Source organism: Plectropomus leopardus, chromosome 8 (genome assembly GCF_008729295.1).
Source record: "Plectropomus leopardus isolate mb chromosome 8, YSFRI_Pleo_2.0, whole genome shotgun sequence".
NCBI lineage: Eukaryota > Metazoa > Chordata > Actinopteri > Perciformes > Serranidae > Plectropomus > Plectropomus leopardus.
In genome coordinates, this window is record NC_056470.1 from 33,789,681 (window position 1) to 33,807,492 (window position 17,812).

Here is a 17,812-nt window from a genome sequence, read left to right on the forward strand (position 1 = left end):
GCAACACAATGGCTTCATTTTCCCCGACAGAAAGGTCTGTGATGGTAAAGATAAATGGAAAAAATATTACACTGAGTACAGAAAATCACATCATACAGCCCCAAAATCTGAACTAAGCCTTTCAGTTACTATTATCACTGCTTTTTGTTTTTTTTTCAAACATATTATTATTGAGCTTTTTGCAAAGCAGGGGAGACAAAGAATACACAGTACATAGCAATAATACTAGCAGTAAACAAATTACTGGCGACTAAACCCGGCAAGAAGAAACAAAAACAGATGAAAAGAAGCAGCTGGATATCATGCTAAGCTTTGGCTCCACACCCTTTCTCCAGGACAGGTCTATAAGCCCCAACCTCAGCCTTCACTCCTTTTTGTTAACGGCTCACTCGGTATTTCCTTTTGAAAAACCTGGAAAAAAAACTTAGATGGATCCGCCCTTTGAATTCCTTATATCTGCGGCTAACAAGTGGACGTGAAGCTCCAGAGTTTTACAGCAGATTCTAACCTCCTGCAGTTTCATGGGTAGTTAAGATAGTTTATTAAACTTTATCTGCAGCAGTAAAACTCAACGACAGCCAGCAGAGCGCTGTTTCACTATTCATGCTCTCATTCCTTTTTTTTTTTTTTTTTTTTTTTTTTTTTACAAGGTGATAAAACTCTACAAGTTCACCGCCAGTCACTCAGGATTTAAGAGTCTATGATCTGCTTACAGGACTTCTATGAATGAGAAATGTGTGTGGGTGTGTGTGTTTGTGCACTCCAATCACAGGCCATTAACCCTGCAGATTAACAGATTTATATGGCCAGACTCTAATCCAGCTAATAAGCCTTTGATTAGTGGTCACAGCTGAGCGCATCGCCTCAGTCTGCGGCTCCTGCAGACTTGTTTCAGCTTCACTAGCTGAAGCTGGAGTGAGACTTCAGTGACGGACACGAGTTCTGCCGCTCAGGCTCTTCCAGCTCTGCCAAAGGTGTCTCAAAAAATCCCTACCATTATCTGTTAATGAAGTTTTAAAATTTCAGAGCTGCAGAATGAACAGCTGTCAGGTTAGAAATAACCGAGTGATATAACAGCCCAAATAGATCGCCTTTATTAACTTGTGCATCCACCACACATTGTTTCTGTCAGCGCTTGCTTTTATTGAAGCAAGTTATTTCCTTTTTTAATATGCTTTGTTTTCTGAACCTGCTTTATGTATTTTAAGTGCTGCATCACTGTCAACTGTAATTGTAATACATGTTGTATGTGATGTATTTTGGATTTAGGTGAGTCATGTAGTTTGCGTGGCCAGTGTGTGTTTCCTGTACTGTTTCATTGTTCGATTTGTCTGTATGTGTGATGAATGTTAAAAAGTCTAATAAAAATATTAGGGGGGGATACCTGGACTCCAATAAGGCCTTTAAAAATATTCTTTTACAAAACTGCGATGCAGATGTTGAAACCCACCTGCTGTGATGAGCAGCGAACACTGTGAGTCCATGATCCTCTCACACAGAGACTCAGCAGAGAAACCTGCAAACTGGACACAGCAGCACACACAGTATTAACAACCATCTAATCGATCCATCTTTTTTATCTTCAACTAACCAAAATTCTCCACGTGTACACTGCAACGCACTCGTCCTCTACTAAGCCATGCATGTAACTCACCACTATGCAGTGGACGGCTCCGATGCGGACGCAGGCCAACATGGCTACCACCAGCTCCACCACCATGGGCATGTAGATGGACACACGGTCGCCCTTCTTCACTCCTGCAGACACAAAGACAGAAGAATAAAACAGTGAAGCGGGAATTAAACAGACAAATCACTGGTTTCCTGGAACACTGGCTGAATCTTCGCTGACACACAGTTTAGGTGTAGATCAGGCGGCGTTAACGTACCCTGAGACTTCAGGACGTTGGCGAACTGGCAGACCCTCTGCAGCAGCTCTCTGTAGGTCACCGTCAGCTCATCCCCAGGCTCATTGCCCTCCCTAAAACAAACAGTAAAACATACAGAACAACATGTGAGCAAAAAAACGGTATTTTTATTAGGGATGCACAATAATTATCAGCCCGATAATGGGGCTTATGACGTCATACCGATTATTCTAATAATACATTTTTTTGCCGATAAATAGAACCAATAATAACAAGCATAAATTGCTTTGATTTGGTCCGTGTTGCCATGGTTTCACTCCGCCAGTACACACTTCATTATGCTGCGTGTCAAACTGCTGCTGCTACATCAGTCCACAACATGTCAGCAGTCAGCAGCAGGGTTTAACCCATTGTTTCTTTTTCTTTTTTGAACTCTTTTCACACCATTGACAAGATTTCCCATCATTCAGTGTTTTCACTGTAGTGTAGGGGCACTCTTATGGATGTTGTGCAATAAAACAACACTTCCATGTGCAAAAACAAATGAACCAGATGATCTAAGGTCCCAGGATGACGGAGGAGTTGTCCAACAGTGTCTCCGCTTGTGTCCCCGTCTGTTCGCTCCACTCTCATTGTCCAGCGGTGTCCGCTCCTCTCTCATCCTCATCTTATGTTGTGACTTATCTTTTTTTTTTTTAAAAAAAATTGAAACTCCTGCCATTTTATTTACCATATTGAGATTTCAATGATATTTCCACAAATAGTGCAGCCATAGTTTGTGGTAAGTTAAAATATTGAGGTCCAGGTGTTAACATCTTCCTGAGTCGATCATCACTACTTTAGTTCTGTGTTTACATGATGTACATTGTGTATAATCAATACTATACTAATAATACAACTACTATTCCAGCTCAGAAAAAGGGTTAATCTGACTTTAGATTTGACGTTAGAGTCAGAAAAAAAACAAAAATTCAAATCTAAACTTTTCTTCAGTCATCTTTTAAATCAGAAGAACTTCAGTCCAGTTGTGAAACATCTCAACTTTCCCCTTTTTCACAACCAAGTATCATCCCCGGCGTTTTAGGACCTGCACGCTTGCCAAAGCATTGTTTTAAGGTCACGTTCTGCCTCATACACAAACACACAGGAAACTCAATTTGTGGGAGTAAAGACTTTTGCATTAATATCATTGTCTGTAGAGCAGACAGAGCGATGAACAAGCTGTGACAGCTCTGCCTCTCCACATTATTAAATCACAGCCGTGTCCGAGAAGCTCGTCTCTGAGCATCACAGTCTACAAAATGAAAAACATGACTGACAAATGAGAGAGCTGTGCCCCACTTCTGCACTCCAAAATATTAAAACCATCCATGCTATCCAAACTTTATCCAATATTTTAGATTTTTACAGCTGAGAGTTGCTCCTCTATTTCTCTTGTGCAGTGCAATGCAGGACAAGAATTTTAATCCAATAAAAACTCATGATTATTTTCTCAATTTTGCCATATTTTCTGTTTGAATGTTTAGAAGTGCACTATGGGCCCGGGACACTGCTCAAGAAAGTGAATGTGAAAGTGCACCTGAGGGAGAAAACAGTGCATTCACACGGGAGACAGATGGCCGACAACAAGTCAGAGACGGATTCAATAAGGGAGAAAGAGAAAGCGAGTGCATTAAGAGAGAGCGCTTAGAGGGAGGGAAAGGAGTGCAAGTAATAAAGAGCAAGAGGAAAGAAACAAGAGCTTAAAATGCGCCACAGGGGTCAAAAGTTGGAGCAAAAAGTTGTAAAATAAACATCAAGCTATACTAGATATATGCTGCAAAACTCGAGCAACAGCACAATATATTCAGAATGAAGGGATAAACAAATAGCTTTGAGCAGCATTCTTTAAATACAAGCTGTAACACGTCTCTGATATCGTTCTTTGAGGAGTTTTATTGTGTTTTCAGTTTTTTACAGTTAGGGCCTGATTTAATTTCAGACACACTCATATCGTTACGTGCACAAAATGCACTTTTCAATATCAAGCTTGTAAAAATACTATACATTAATATGATTTTCTACTTTCATTTTATTCTATTTATTTTTTATTTCTATTTTTTAACCAACATCAGTCTAAATGATAAATATCAAATATTTATTTATGTTCAGAATTTTAGGTTTTTGTCATGATACCGCTACGTTAAAAAAAAAAAACACAAAAAATGAATTATTTTCAAAATACTATATGCAAAGTAGATTTTTTTATTATCACAGTCTGGGATATGTCAATGATTTAGCATGTATTTTCTCTATATGTCAAATATGTTAAAAATCTCGTCATTAGGTGGAGAATAGTAAAAATGACAAATTATAATACAGTGCATGTTTCATGCTTTGATGGCTGTGGGATCAAAAATGTCAGTTTGAATGGGTTTCAATGGAGCATTTTTTGCACTTAACAGTCTGAATGTAACAATGTAGTTTCCACAGTGTATTTAAGACTTATTGTAGCAGCTGAGGTGGAAATTCAAAGATTAAACAAAAATACACAATCTTGCTAAAAATGTATGCAATATGCATGAACACAGACAAAATAATTAAAAAAATGCTGAATGAAAAACACGTAAAATGTGCCAACCAGTCCCTAAGGGTTAAACTAAGAGGCACATTTCTACACATGCAGATCATTAAGCATTTAAAGAAAACGTACATAAAGAAGAGGGAAACTATTTAAAAAAGCTACAGATTATAAAACAATCCCAGAAGAAGCAATGAAGAGGGAAACCTGCTCAATTGTGCAATTTGACATCAGAACAACAGAACTTTTGTCTTTTAATGAGTCGTGTCACATCGAGAACAATATGTGAATGTTTTTCTGCACCGTCTGTCCTTTATTGCCAAACAGGTTCTGATTGATAGCTGCTGCATTACAGGAACACCCACACCCACACCCACACCCACACACACACACACACACACACGCATAAAGTGGCCTAGCACTCCACTGTATGAAAAAAATGATTGGTAAAATGATCCAGAAACGCTCTGCTGCCTCGGTGGAGTTTCTCAACAGTGCACACTGTATCTGCGAGAGTATGTTTTCTAGTATGTGTAAAAAATGCATGTGTGCATTTGCTGGTTGGTGGGAGGTGTGCTGCATAGCTGAAAGGTCTCTGTAACCCGCCTGGCACCAACAGCTGAGTTCACAGAATAACTGACACTATTACAAAGCTCTGACCTTGATAATTATTTCCAACGTGATATCTGATAGCTGCCCTGTCTGTGTGTTCACAATTAGGACCATATATAAAAATATATGTGCTCTGAAATGCCCTGTGTGGAGAACATACATGAATTAGCAACAAAGTAGAAAAAGCATACTGCAGTATTTTAACACCATGTCGTATTGCTTTTACACATTTCTGCTCACATATTTAAACCCTAGCTTATCTCTACAATAACCACATATTTACTGTGGGTTTTTTTGTTGTTTTTTTTTAGTTTTTTTGTAATCCAATGTTGCTTTGAATAACTGGCCCAAAAGTACAATGGAATAGTTAATCCTGGATAACAAAATATGGGATTTCCAAATCCAGAATATCTGATTGGGGTAAGAATAATTTAAACATTGGGCTCCTTCTTGTCCTTATTACTCATTCTGTGCTGCAAACTAAGGTCACACACAGACCATGAAATCATCTGGATCAAACTGTACTAACACACTGACCTACTGTACCCGTTATCAAACAAGACGACACGCCAACCAAGTCTGCAAATTATCAGCTCTGATAACAAACAAGGTCATTATTTCCAGACTAAACGTACTGTGCCTTTAAGTCCTACTTTGAAATTAAAGGGACAGTTCATCCCAACATCAAAAATACTTTTTCCTCTGACTTGTGGTGCTATTTATCCATCTGGATTTTTTTGGTGTGGGCTGCAGATTGTTGGAGATATCAGCCGTACAGAAGTCCACCGTCTCTCCAAAATAATCAAACTAGGTGGCACTCCTGTGCAGTGCTCTAAGTGCCAAAAAAAAACATTTAAAAACTCAACAGCAACGTAACTTTGCATAAATCATGACCCGGTTACTCAAGATAATCCACAGATCTTGTTGGGAGCAGTTTCATGAGGAACTATTTTCTTTCTACTGAACTAACATCCACCGACCAAATCACCGTGCAGAAGGAAGCGTGCATCTACTCATGGACAAACACTCACGCACACAAAAGTGCAAGATGTAAACACCGAGTTATAGACGCACGTTTTCTTTTTGTTGCGATACATTTGGCGGGTGTAGTTTAGGATAAATAAAATATTTCCTACATGAAACTGCTCACAACAAGAGCTGTGAATTATCTTGAGTAATTAGGTCATGATTTCTGGAAAGAGTCATTACTGTTGAGTTGTTTTTTTATTTATTTTTTGGCGCTAAGCCCGATATCTCTACAGCTGATATCTTTAACAATCTGTACTGACAGCAAAACTCTCTAGACTGATAAATAGCACTACAAGTAAAAGGGGGAAAATATGTATTTTTTAAATTTTAAAATTAACTGTTTCTTTAACATAAATTATTACACTATAGAATTATCAGCTTAAAAAATGTCATATTCATCAAAGATTATATGATATCACAGTGGACCTAAACACAATTCTGAAACTTCTAAAACGTTATATTTTAATACTACTTGGCCTTAAAAAGGTTTGTTATTATCATGATATCATATCAGGATATTTTAAGATGCTTTGCACTTTTAAAAAATGTATCAATCAAGAGAGATTCAAGAAATAAAAATTCGAATTTTAGCTTCTATAATGACACGTTTTTTGCTTTACTTTGTCATATGTGACAGTGAACTGCATATCTTTGGGCATTTTGAAATGATACTTGATAAATGAACGCTGCTGCTTTATTTTAGGTTCTAAATCTTACACATGTTGCTGCAACATGTTTTGCATGCTGGAAACAAACACCTCACTGAAGGTCATCAGACGCGTTTCTCTGCCCGGCTGTCCTATCTGGAAATATTGCAAGTGGTAATAGCATGTGCACACACATACAGACTACACACACCTATAAATACACAACAGTAAAACACATTTTCAACACTGTGGGCTCAGATATCAGGTAGCAGTGAGGACAAACACATTTTGCATGAGGACATTCCTTCAAAATAACAAAGAGCAGCATGTGAGACAATCAAAGTGAAGGAAACCAGATGAATCTGTAAGAATCAAAGTTTCCCCTCAGCTACAAGTGTTTTTTAGTGCAAGAAAAGGAACATGGAGTGAAAAACAAACAACAACAAATGAGAAAGTTCCCTGCATGCTTTTTTATTTTGTCTCAGAGGATCAAGTAACTCACTCTCCTTCTGTAACTGTCGGTGGTATCACTGTCACTTGGAGTGTTTCAGTTGCGACTGAACATCCTTGAGGCGTCAGTGAAACAGAGCCTGCACTGTGTTTGAGCCAAAGTGGCTCTGTTCAGCATTTTAGTCAAAGAAATTAAACCAAAAGACTTTTTTTCCCTATTTCCTGTCTTTTTCTGTCTTTATGCTGAGCCATGTAAGCTGAGCACTGAATGTCTCTTATTTATTTATTTATTTTTGTATATTTTGGCTGGTTACCTGGTGAGATTTGACTCTTTGTGAAAAACACGTCCAACTGGTAAATTAAATGCAATCAGATTAGATTGTTATCATCATTCAGTTATAGCAACTGTAATAAAAAATAAACACCAGATGTCCTGCAAATTTAGGCAATTGAGATGTAAGCATTTAAGATTTTTTTAATCCCACTTAGAATTAATTTTTAGACTAATTATCTAATTAACAAAATTGAAGGATCATTTTATTTAGAGCAAATGTTTAGTGTGACATAAAACATGAAATGTCTTTGGTTTAGTGAAAAAGTTAGATTAATGACATCAAATGTTGGGAAAAAAACTTTTTTGAGTGAAACAAATGGAAGAAAATGAATATATTATATTATATAAGAATATTTTAGGTTTATGAACCGAAGAGGGAAATATCTGGCACTTCAAATTTTCTTGGCAATTTTGTGTTTTTCACTTTGCATGTGAGATTCAACTGCTTGGATTCCCAGCATGGCCAGTTTAAGAAGAGTAAATAAAATAAATAAATAAATATTTTGAGCTTCTACAGTGCAGCATCAGAAACAAAATGATTCATAAAAACCTTCTTACCATGTCTGAAAAATGTATGACTTTTGAAAAATCAATTTGTCATTTTAATACCAATTAGGGCCTTATTTTTAGAATAATGAATTCAATGCCCTTTAAGGCTTTTTAAGGAACCCTAATTTTTTTTTTCATATGCACAAAGCTGTCACTACAGTAACACTAAATGAGACAGATAAACTGTGAAGCAGCAAATAATATCTAAACTGTCAAACTAGGCCGCGCTGATCATATGTGAGTTCAGAAACATATTTTAGTGTACTGTTTACCTGTATATGTGAAAGTTTGTGACCCGGCCTTTACTCTGGATACAGTTATCACCGCCCATCAGCCTGACCACCACTTTTTAAATGCTGAATCTAAGATTTCAACTCGTGAAAAATGGGAGAAAAAATAAAGTGCTGCATTTATATTTCTGTAAAGTGTAATAAATAAAAAAACAATAAGGAATATATGTTTTTGACTGAAGCACTAATTAATAAAAATACAAACAAAAGTAATTTTTCAAGCAAAAATGCCAATATTTGCAGGCTAGAGCTGGGTAAATGTGCATATTCCCTACTTTTCTCTGTCAAATATAATAATGTATCAAATGTTTCGGAAGTTAAATGGTCATTTGGACAATCAGAAGCTATTTGAAGACGTTAACTTGGGCTCCAGGAACTACTAATGGGGTATTTTTCACATTTTTCTAACATTTTATAGACTTGATCGAGGTTGAAAGCCTTACTTTGGACAAGAGCTGAAAAGTTTCAGCATTTAACTGATTTTTTGATGGACAGAAAATTTATTAGCAAGAAGTTGAATAGTAGGTAACAATTACAAATATTTTTCCAGAGCACAAATGCCTGAAATGCACTAGCTTTAACTTGTAAAGATTTGCTGGTTTATTTTCATGATAATAAATTGAATATCTTTGGTGTTGTTGGTTAAAGGCAATTTAAAGACATTTCTTTGGTCTCGGGGAAACTCTGGTGAACATTTTACACCCCTATCTTATTTCAAAGAGAAAATAATTTATCAAAAGTAAAAAATAACTGTTAGCTGCGACCCACTAACACTGAACTCAACTTTTCAGAGATTTTTCTGCAGAGTAAAGTTAGTGAGGAGAAGCACTTTCGCTGCTACTTTCAATCACACATTCCTTTTCTTTACCCATCCTTCCTCTCCCTGAATAACGCTGCTTTAAAAAGCCCTGTGTGGTCCAACCGCATTCCTCTGTGTGGCTTCACCGCTCACATCAGGACACATCAGAGGCCGCGGGCAAGTGACACAAAGAGAGAGAAGAGAGCGGAAAGAGTCAAAGAGAAACGACGCGATGCTGCAGACAGAGAAGAGCGGCCTTTCAGGATAAACAGGAACAAGTGCAGCCGAGAGAGAGCGAGAGAGAGAGATGGAGCAGCGATATGAAAGAAAATGAGCAGGTGTATAAAAGACGAAAAATAACAGGAGTGTGATGATGCAGATGTGTGTACAGAGAATAAAAAAACTCCTCATATTACTGACTTTCCCCTGCAGTGATGACCACTGATGACCTGTGCTCGTTATGCCTCTGCGATGCCGGCCGTACACTTCACAACTTTCCGATGTCGGAATAAACTCTTGACAGTTTTAGCTCAGGTGACTCTCTCCCTGAATCTGAACTGTTTGGTGCGAGGTGGTCTTTATAACTGCGCTGTCAGTCTGAGCTTCCTTAAATCAGTCTTATTCTCGTTTTTGTGTATAAACTAAATCAAACGTGTAATATTATTGTTCGGTTTTGGTCTTGGTTCATCCTCTACTTCAATTTGTGACGTAAATATTGTGAATACAATGAACATTATTTGCCAACATGGAACAAATGCTGAACGATGGCATGTTTCAACTGCAAAACTGTGCAATATGCAATACTGACCTGAGATTCTTCAATTTGTCTTTGTTCATTTTGCTGAATAAACCCAAAGCAAAACTTGTTTTGAGTCATTTCTTTGCCATTTGTGGTTTGTTTTTTAAGAGGGAAAAATAAAAAGATTAAAATTGTAAATTCCCTACATTCCCTAGCAACAGAAAACGCTGTTGACAGTAAACATGGAGGAGACTCCGAGGAGGTGAAAGAACACGAACAAGTCACGGTTCTCTACTGTGGAAAAGGACGAGAAACATGGGGATTGTGCAAGAGTCGGTGTTTCATTTGTCAGCTAACAAACAGAGGCTGGTCATGAGTTGAGATGACAAAATCCAAAATGTTAAGTTTGTACAAAAACACAGTTTATATTTATGGATTATTCTGATCCGAATTGACAGAAAACACTGCTGACAGAAGATGCCTTCTATCTTGTGTTTATGGAGATATGCATTTTTGCAGACACATAAGGAATTGTTAAAGAAGTACAGTGTGTATATTGTGATATTTTTAAATCCAAATGAATCTAGTTTCAGTTCTGCAAATAGAGACCCAGTCCATGCAAAATCTTATAGTGTGTGACATAAAACTCACATTATCTTTAGACTTTATTCGTTTTTAAGTCTTTTAAAAGCCTTTTAAAAGTCCTCTATTGTCAACGGGTAAAACCTGCTTCATGTTGCCCTTCACTATAATAAAAATGCTAACATCAATTAATGTGGACAAAAAATGCTCACTGGTTTTACAGTTAAACTGCATAAACTCCTGGTGTATCAGTTGTAAAAAATCAAATATTCTGAGATGCAGTGAGGGTTAAGTCTGAGAAATCATGACTCTTTTTTCTTACTTAATGTGAAGGATGTTGTGACCCTGATTTTGAACAGTATAAAGAAGGATTTACTCAATATTTCCATTTACATTTAGTAGAAAATGAAGATGAGGAGAGCATGTACGAGAGACAAAGCTGGAGGAAAGAAAAGAAAGAGGAATGAGGGGAAGTATGTGAGCGAAAAAGACAAAGGAGGGAGGATGAGTGCAGCTCCATTCATTCGATCTGATGGTTTTCAATCCGGTTATTGTGTTCACAGAGGCGACCCCCTCGCAAAGAGCATGCATGCGCACGCACACGCAAACACGCGCGCGCACGCACACACACACACACACACACGCCTGAGACAGAGAGGAGGCTTTAAATACATCAGTGACCCCCTTTAAACACACTTTCTCTTGTACTGAGGAATGCAGGCACAAACCCAACACACACACACACACAGAAAACACATTAACATTAGAGCTGCAACAATGATGTAGTTAGTGTGAAAACTGATCAGCAACTATTTGATTATTAATTTGTTTGTCATTTTACAACCAAATATTTAAAAAATATATTCAATGAAAGCTTCTCAAGCAAGATTTCTGCAGGTTTTTTTATCCTACAATGAAAGAAAATTAAATATCCAGAATATTTAAACGATACCCTGAGCTCTAGGTCACTGTGATGGACATTTTTTGAATGTTTTATAGACAAAATAATCTATAAAATAAAAATGAGTTACACAACTATCTAATATCATCACAGTTCTTCATTCATAATTAACAGCAAAACAGTTTTAACAGCCATTAAATCTTATTCTTAGCGTCAACTTTTTTTTCTTTTTCTATGATTAATTGCTTAAATTGCCAAAAAAAAATCTATAAAAGTCAACAAGTCTGCAAATGAAAATGGCAGTTTCCGAGAACCCAAAGTGACATCTTGAAATTGATTTTATCGTCCAACCTGAACTTCTAGATCCAAGGATATTTCAGAAAACAAAAACAAAGAAAAGCAGCAAATCTTTACATACATGAAAATGCAATGTGCATTTTTGGTTAATAATGGATTCAAACAGAGATTCACTTTATTTTTGTTGATGCAATTTCTTTCCATTGACTAATTGTGTTTAAATATTTTAACAGACAGACCTTGAGACTGAAAAACTGCCAGCGGTGAGGTGATTGTGCGGGACTCTGCATAAAGTAAACACACACACACACACACACACACACACACACACACACACACACACACTAACCAGTAGAAGGCAATTTTGTCGCCGAGCTTCCTCTCGTGGACGTTGCGGTCGAGGACGTTGTAGCAGATGTTGGTGGACGCTCCTTCCATACACTTGATGAATATTTCTCCTTTGGTCACATCGAAGTTGTAGTCGAGAAACTGACCCGTGTGTTTGGTCTTCCAGAAGAAATCTTTTGCAATGTCGCCCCAGAACTCTGCAGGACGAGAAGACAAAAAATCATGAATGTGTGAATAAATCACAGTGTGAGGCTGCAGCGGCTGATCTCAGATACAGTCTGAAGTCTCATGTGTTCATGCATGAGGCGCAGGTATGACTGTTTGTTGATGAAACATTTCAAAATTAACAGGAAGAGGAATTATCTGATGCTGCATATCACAGCGTGCATGTCTGCAAGATGAATTTAAAAGATTGGGCCACACTTCCTCTTAAAGATTAAACTTCTCATTATTTTTGCAGTAAAAAAATGAGAAGTTAAAGTTTAAAATGTCCAAAAATGAGACCAAATGTCCAACGTGTTACCTTCTAATTTCAAAAGATGTGATCAATAAATATTAAAAAATTGTAAATTTTCTGTCAACCGAGCATGAACACTACGGCTGCAACTGAAGTCATCACCATTATCATACTGATTATTTTCTCTATTAATGATTTGGTCCAAAACGTGCAAGAAATTACCGAAGCATTTTTCATCACTTTCCCAGAGTCTTATCTGACCGCACAAGCAAATTTATTCAATTAAAACTGAGAAAAACTGCAAATCTTCACATTTAAAGCTGAACCAGATAACGTGTCTCCACAATTCTGCCTCAAAAATACCATAAAGATTAAATGAATGTTAAAATAGTTGGCAAAAAGTTCCCTGTAAGCCCTTTTTGATGTGCATTTCCTGTAAATCCACATCATTGTTTCATCATGACAAAACTTTTTTGGATGTACACAATGAGGGTAACTAAGAAATAAGAAACTCCAGCTCTGAGTCGAACAGATCAGCTGACAAATTCCACCTGCAGGAGAAACTTGTTTGATCGTCTCTGAAGCAAACAGCCTCCACGCTTCACAAGGAAATGACACAAGCAGCTGTTTGATTAACAATAGCTGCACATATAAAGAATCTCACCCCTCCTGCCCGGTAAGTTTGGTAGACACACGTCCCTCCCAAAAGGCCACTCCACTTCCTTCTTACCATAAATCCCCAAATAACCTTCGAACAGGCCGTCTGCAGGTAACAGTGAGTCACACTTTATAACATCAACTACTGTACGAGAGAAACTTTTATCGACTAACCATGCTGGTAGCTTGCAGGGCTGCAACTAATCGTTATTATCATTGTTGATTAATGAGCTGATGGTTGGCCTGAATTGTAGTTTGGTTGATAAAATGTCAGAAGAGTCAGTGAGAATTGTCTCATGTAATTTTCCAGAGCCAAAAGTGAAGTCTTCAAATCAGACATTTTGTAGTATTAACTGTAACTAAATTATTTTCAGCCCAAAAATAGGCATGAGATGTAAAGGCTTTACATTGTCTGAGTCTTTTACAGATAAATTAAAACTTGCTCTGAGAGAAGAGAAATAAATTCAGGAACAATGTTTGTTAAGACATTAACCGAGTCATCATTGAAGTTATACAAATATAATTACAGCCGAGGACTTTGCACACACCCTCCAACAATAATCTGACACTGCAGACGTGAGACATGGATCTGACTTTCTGGCATAAATAACCTTTGACACTGCTGACTAAACATGAGTTGAAGGTTTTCTGTTGCATCTGCTTCAGTGTTTAATGCAGCGCTGTGGTTTTGGATTTGCATTGTTTCTTTATAAATCAAATTGATCAACTTTAAGACCAAATTAAAACCAGATGCTGCCTTTAAACTGCATGTGGTAGGTGCACTCTTCAGTGAAATCATCTATACTTGATTGATTTAGACCAAAAGTGTCAAACATATGGCCCTGGGGCCAGAACTGGCCCACCAAAGAGTCAAAGACTGGACCCTAGATGACAGTTTCAAAGGGTTGAAAAAAATTCAAATCGAAGTAGATAGTAGCATAAAACATAAATACTCAAGTAAATTACAAGTACCTAGAACTGCACTCATAGATAGATAGATAGATAAATAGATATACTTTATTGATCTCAAAACTGAGAAATTGGGGTGTAGCAGCGCCATACAGTAAGAGCAAAGAGAATAAAGAGCAAACAATATTAATAGAATATAAAAGGAATACGCTTAAAAAACTAAAAACTAAGAGACTATACATATATACATATATACATATATACAAGTGTAAAGTGCGGAGTGACTGCAGTTGCAGAGGTACAGTATGCACAGTACTTCAGTAAATGTGCTCAGTTACTTTGCAGGATTGGATGTATAACCATAACTTGGACTTACCTTCAGGATTCTCTATAGATTTCAGGTAGAGCTCTTTATATTTCTCAAAGCTGGGGACGTGAGCCTCCTTCCTCAGGTCCTCAGACCCGTGGAAGACGTCCTCCTTCGGCGCTTTGTCGGGAATCATCGCTGCACCGTTTGTGTCTTTTCCAACTTCGCAGGTCAGAGTCGTTGAGGCAGAGCACCTAAAGTAACGGTCTGACGTTACCTCCGTTAGATACGGATCGATAGATCGACTGCACGCCCAGATGGTGTCACCGATTAATCGATATCGGCGCTTTGGGAAAGGAGAGGAGGCTGCACGGCTCCGTCCTTCAGCTGCAGGAGCACGATGGAGCAATGCAGCTGCAGGGCTAGCTCGGTGCTAGCTGGCAGCCAAGTTCATTCAGACTTCCTTGTTTTGTTTTCGGGATGCTTTGTTGTTGTTGCGCGTGCAAAACCCGCGTTTGGACCCAGCCCGTGCAGCTGCGGTTGTAAAGTGAAGTCCGGGTGCAGCTCCGGGTGGATGAGTCCGCTCCTGCTGCTCCAGAGTCCCGCACACACGGACACTGGTCTGTCCCGCTAAGCTAACAGGCTAAGCTAGCTCCCTCCAGCAGAAAGAGGGAAACGAGTGTGCGCGCGGAGCCGAGGCCCTTCTGTTTTAGGCTGCAAAGATTTAAAATATTTCTAATAATTACATTAAAAGCTTTCTTTCAGTCAGCGGAGCGTGTTTCATGCCGTCCGGGAGGCTGGAGGTGAAATGTTTTTGTCCCCGCGGTGACGCCCGCCTCCTGCTTCTCTTCTTCTTCTCCTTCTTCTTCTTCTCTCCTTTTCTTTAGACGAGCTGAACTCTGTTTGGCCTGAGCAGCAGCCAATCAGAGCTCACGGCGCCTTCATGGACTCCGCCAAAGCTCCGAAATTACACGACTCACTGTAGTAAATACCGCCCGTGTTGCGTTCACGTATTTACGGTTGTAGTAAATGATTGGCTGTAAAAAAAATATAAATAAATAAATAAAATTGTTATGACAGATTTTTTTACCTTGTCGATTTTCAGCGTTTCTTTTGTTTGTTTTTTGTTTTTTGTCAATCACGTCTCAGGCATTAAAAAGCTTGGAAATAATATCTGAGGTCTTCATGCAGTTCTAAGTTTAAGTATTTTGTAAAATTGTGTGATTCTGTTTGAAAAATAGAAATGTAATTGCAAAAATGTAGATTTTTATTTTTATTAATTTACCATCTGTTTCAGTGTTTCTATAGAAAAGTACCGATCATTTTACGTACTTAGGAGACTAACTTTACTGTACATAATAATCATTATTAGTAGTATTAGTAGTAGTAGTAGTAGTAGTGTTAGTAGTAGTAAAAGTAATAGTAGTAGTAGCAGTATAGATAGATAGATATTATTGTTAACATCGTAGTTATACATGTAGAGTTTTACGAATTATTGTCGACTTTTTGCAGTAATGTTAATTAATATAATGTGCATGTACTGTAATAGGGTAACTATGATCTATAAATAATTATAACTACAATTATTTTTAAAAATATATATTATATTGCATTAAAATTACTTATCTATTTGAGATTTTGTATTTATTTACTCATCTATCTATATATGTTGTCTGTTCAGTTCAAAAAAAGGAAATATATTCGTCTATATCTTTGGAAATCTACTACAGTTATTGTGACAGTCTCAGTGTCGTCAAACACCGTCCTCTATGGACGAAACTGTGTTTGACAATATTCGAGTTTAACGGTGAAGTTTCTTCTGACAAACAGCAGGTGGAGACGATGTTTAACTTCTGCTGCTCACAGAGCTGCTGTTTCCTGCTGCTGCAGAGATGAAATGTAACTCAGTACATTTACTCAGGTACAGTACAATTTTAAGGTGGTAGTACCTGAGTTTTACTACTTTAAACTTCTTCTCCACTACAGTTCAGAGGGAAATATTGTACTTTTTATACTAATTCATTTATCTGGCAGCTTTATTTGGCAGTTACTGTTTAGATGACTTTTTTTACATTATTTTACATTATAAAATATCAACCTTTTTGTCGTGTGACCCCTTAAAAATATCCAGTCGAGGCCTGTTATTATGTTGGAGATTTTTATGAGGTCCACCAACAAGATAGTTCCCCTGTTTTTAAGACAGTTTTGTTAAATAAGGATTTTTTTAAAGGGTCACATTATCTAATTTGATGAACCTCGAGCACCTACAGCAGTAACATGCCGCTCTAACGTTTTTTGGACAGATTTTCTGCAGACTAATTCATATTAATACACAAAGTACATTTTAGTCATAATACTTGTGTACTTTTACACAAGTGTGATTTTAAATGCAGGACTTTTACTAGCGATAGATTTTTATTTCATCATGGTTTTGGCGCTTTTACTCGAGTAAAGGATCTGAGTTCCTCTCTGGACGCCCCTCCGGCCCTCTGTGATGTCACAGCTCTGCAGCGCTGAGGGTCAGAGGTCAACCTCAGGCCTGGACTGAGGGATCACGTGTGATTCACAAAGACTGCTTTGTTTTCTTTGTGTTCTGCTTTCATCTGTTGCTTCCTTCGTGTCATCGTGTTCCTCTGGTTTTCTGCATGTTTCGTACATGAAGTTGAAAAAAAGGAGATTAGTTTTAACAGTAAACAACCAAACTGCTGCTGCAGCGCTAACAGTGTGCAACAAGAGCTAACATCAACTAATACACGGAGTCCGCTATTAACAAAAATTCTGTGAAAGTCACACATGGACTGTTGACAAAAAACAAATTATAGGCGCAGGAAGTATTCATTATTTTAAAATATTTTTTAACCTTTATTATTAAGCTGTTGGTAAAATGTCATAACATCTGGGGAAGAGTGCATTTTCACTTGTTTGGACTTAAACTCAAAGTTTAGGACTTGGTATTGAGTTCAAATACTTGAAACTGACTAACTAACTGACAAATTTTGTTTTTATCTTATTTCATTGTATATTTATAAACATATTTATATATAGATTTCTACATATTGTTGGGTCTTAATTTTTAGCACTCCCACATGTGAGCTGCATTTTATGTATGAAAGGCGCTCTAGAAATAAAGATTATATATATATATATATATATATATAGATAGATAGATAGATAGATAGATAGATAGATAGATAGATAGATAGATAGATATAACTTGGTCCCGAACTGTAGTATTTTCAGTGTGGTAATAGTACTTCTTATTACATACTGGATGTTCTTCCACCATTTCATAGCTGTAAATTTTTCTTTTAAATATATTTAAAAAAAAATTATATTAGTGCTTCATAATAATCTACTACCTGTCTCAGCATTCTTATTGATTTGATTTAAGACACTTTAATACTAATTTAGACCTTTATAATTACATATATATATTATGAAGCAATACAAGACAGGTGAGAACAGAATACATTGGCT

The 17,812-nt window shown here is 37.3% G+C and overlaps 1 protein-coding gene across 2 annotated transcripts in view; it reads right to left on the bottom strand.

Moving 5' to 3' along the window:
* The window catches only part of acss2 (acyl-CoA synthetase short chain family member 2), a 30,171-nt gene extending 14,982 nt beyond the window's left edge, over positions 1 to 15,189 (bottom strand). For both annotated transcript variants that reach the window (XM_042491278.1, XM_042491277.1), the window contains exons 1-5: positions 14,405 to 15,189; positions 12,007 to 12,202; positions 1,890 to 1,981; positions 1,655 to 1,758; positions 1,451 to 1,523 (exon numbers count right to left, since the gene is read on the bottom strand). In XM_042491278.1, the coding sequence (XP_042347212.1) occupies positions 1,451 to 1,523; positions 1,655 to 1,758; positions 1,890 to 1,981; positions 12,007 to 12,202; positions 14,405 to 14,531 (592 nt within the window). In that variant the 5' untranslated portion in view covers positions 14,532 to 15,189. The remainder of the gene's footprint in view (positions 1 to 1,450; positions 1,524 to 1,654; positions 1,759 to 1,889; positions 1,982 to 12,006; positions 12,203 to 14,404) is intronic.
* Positions 15,190 to 17,812: the final 2,623 nt, after the last annotated feature.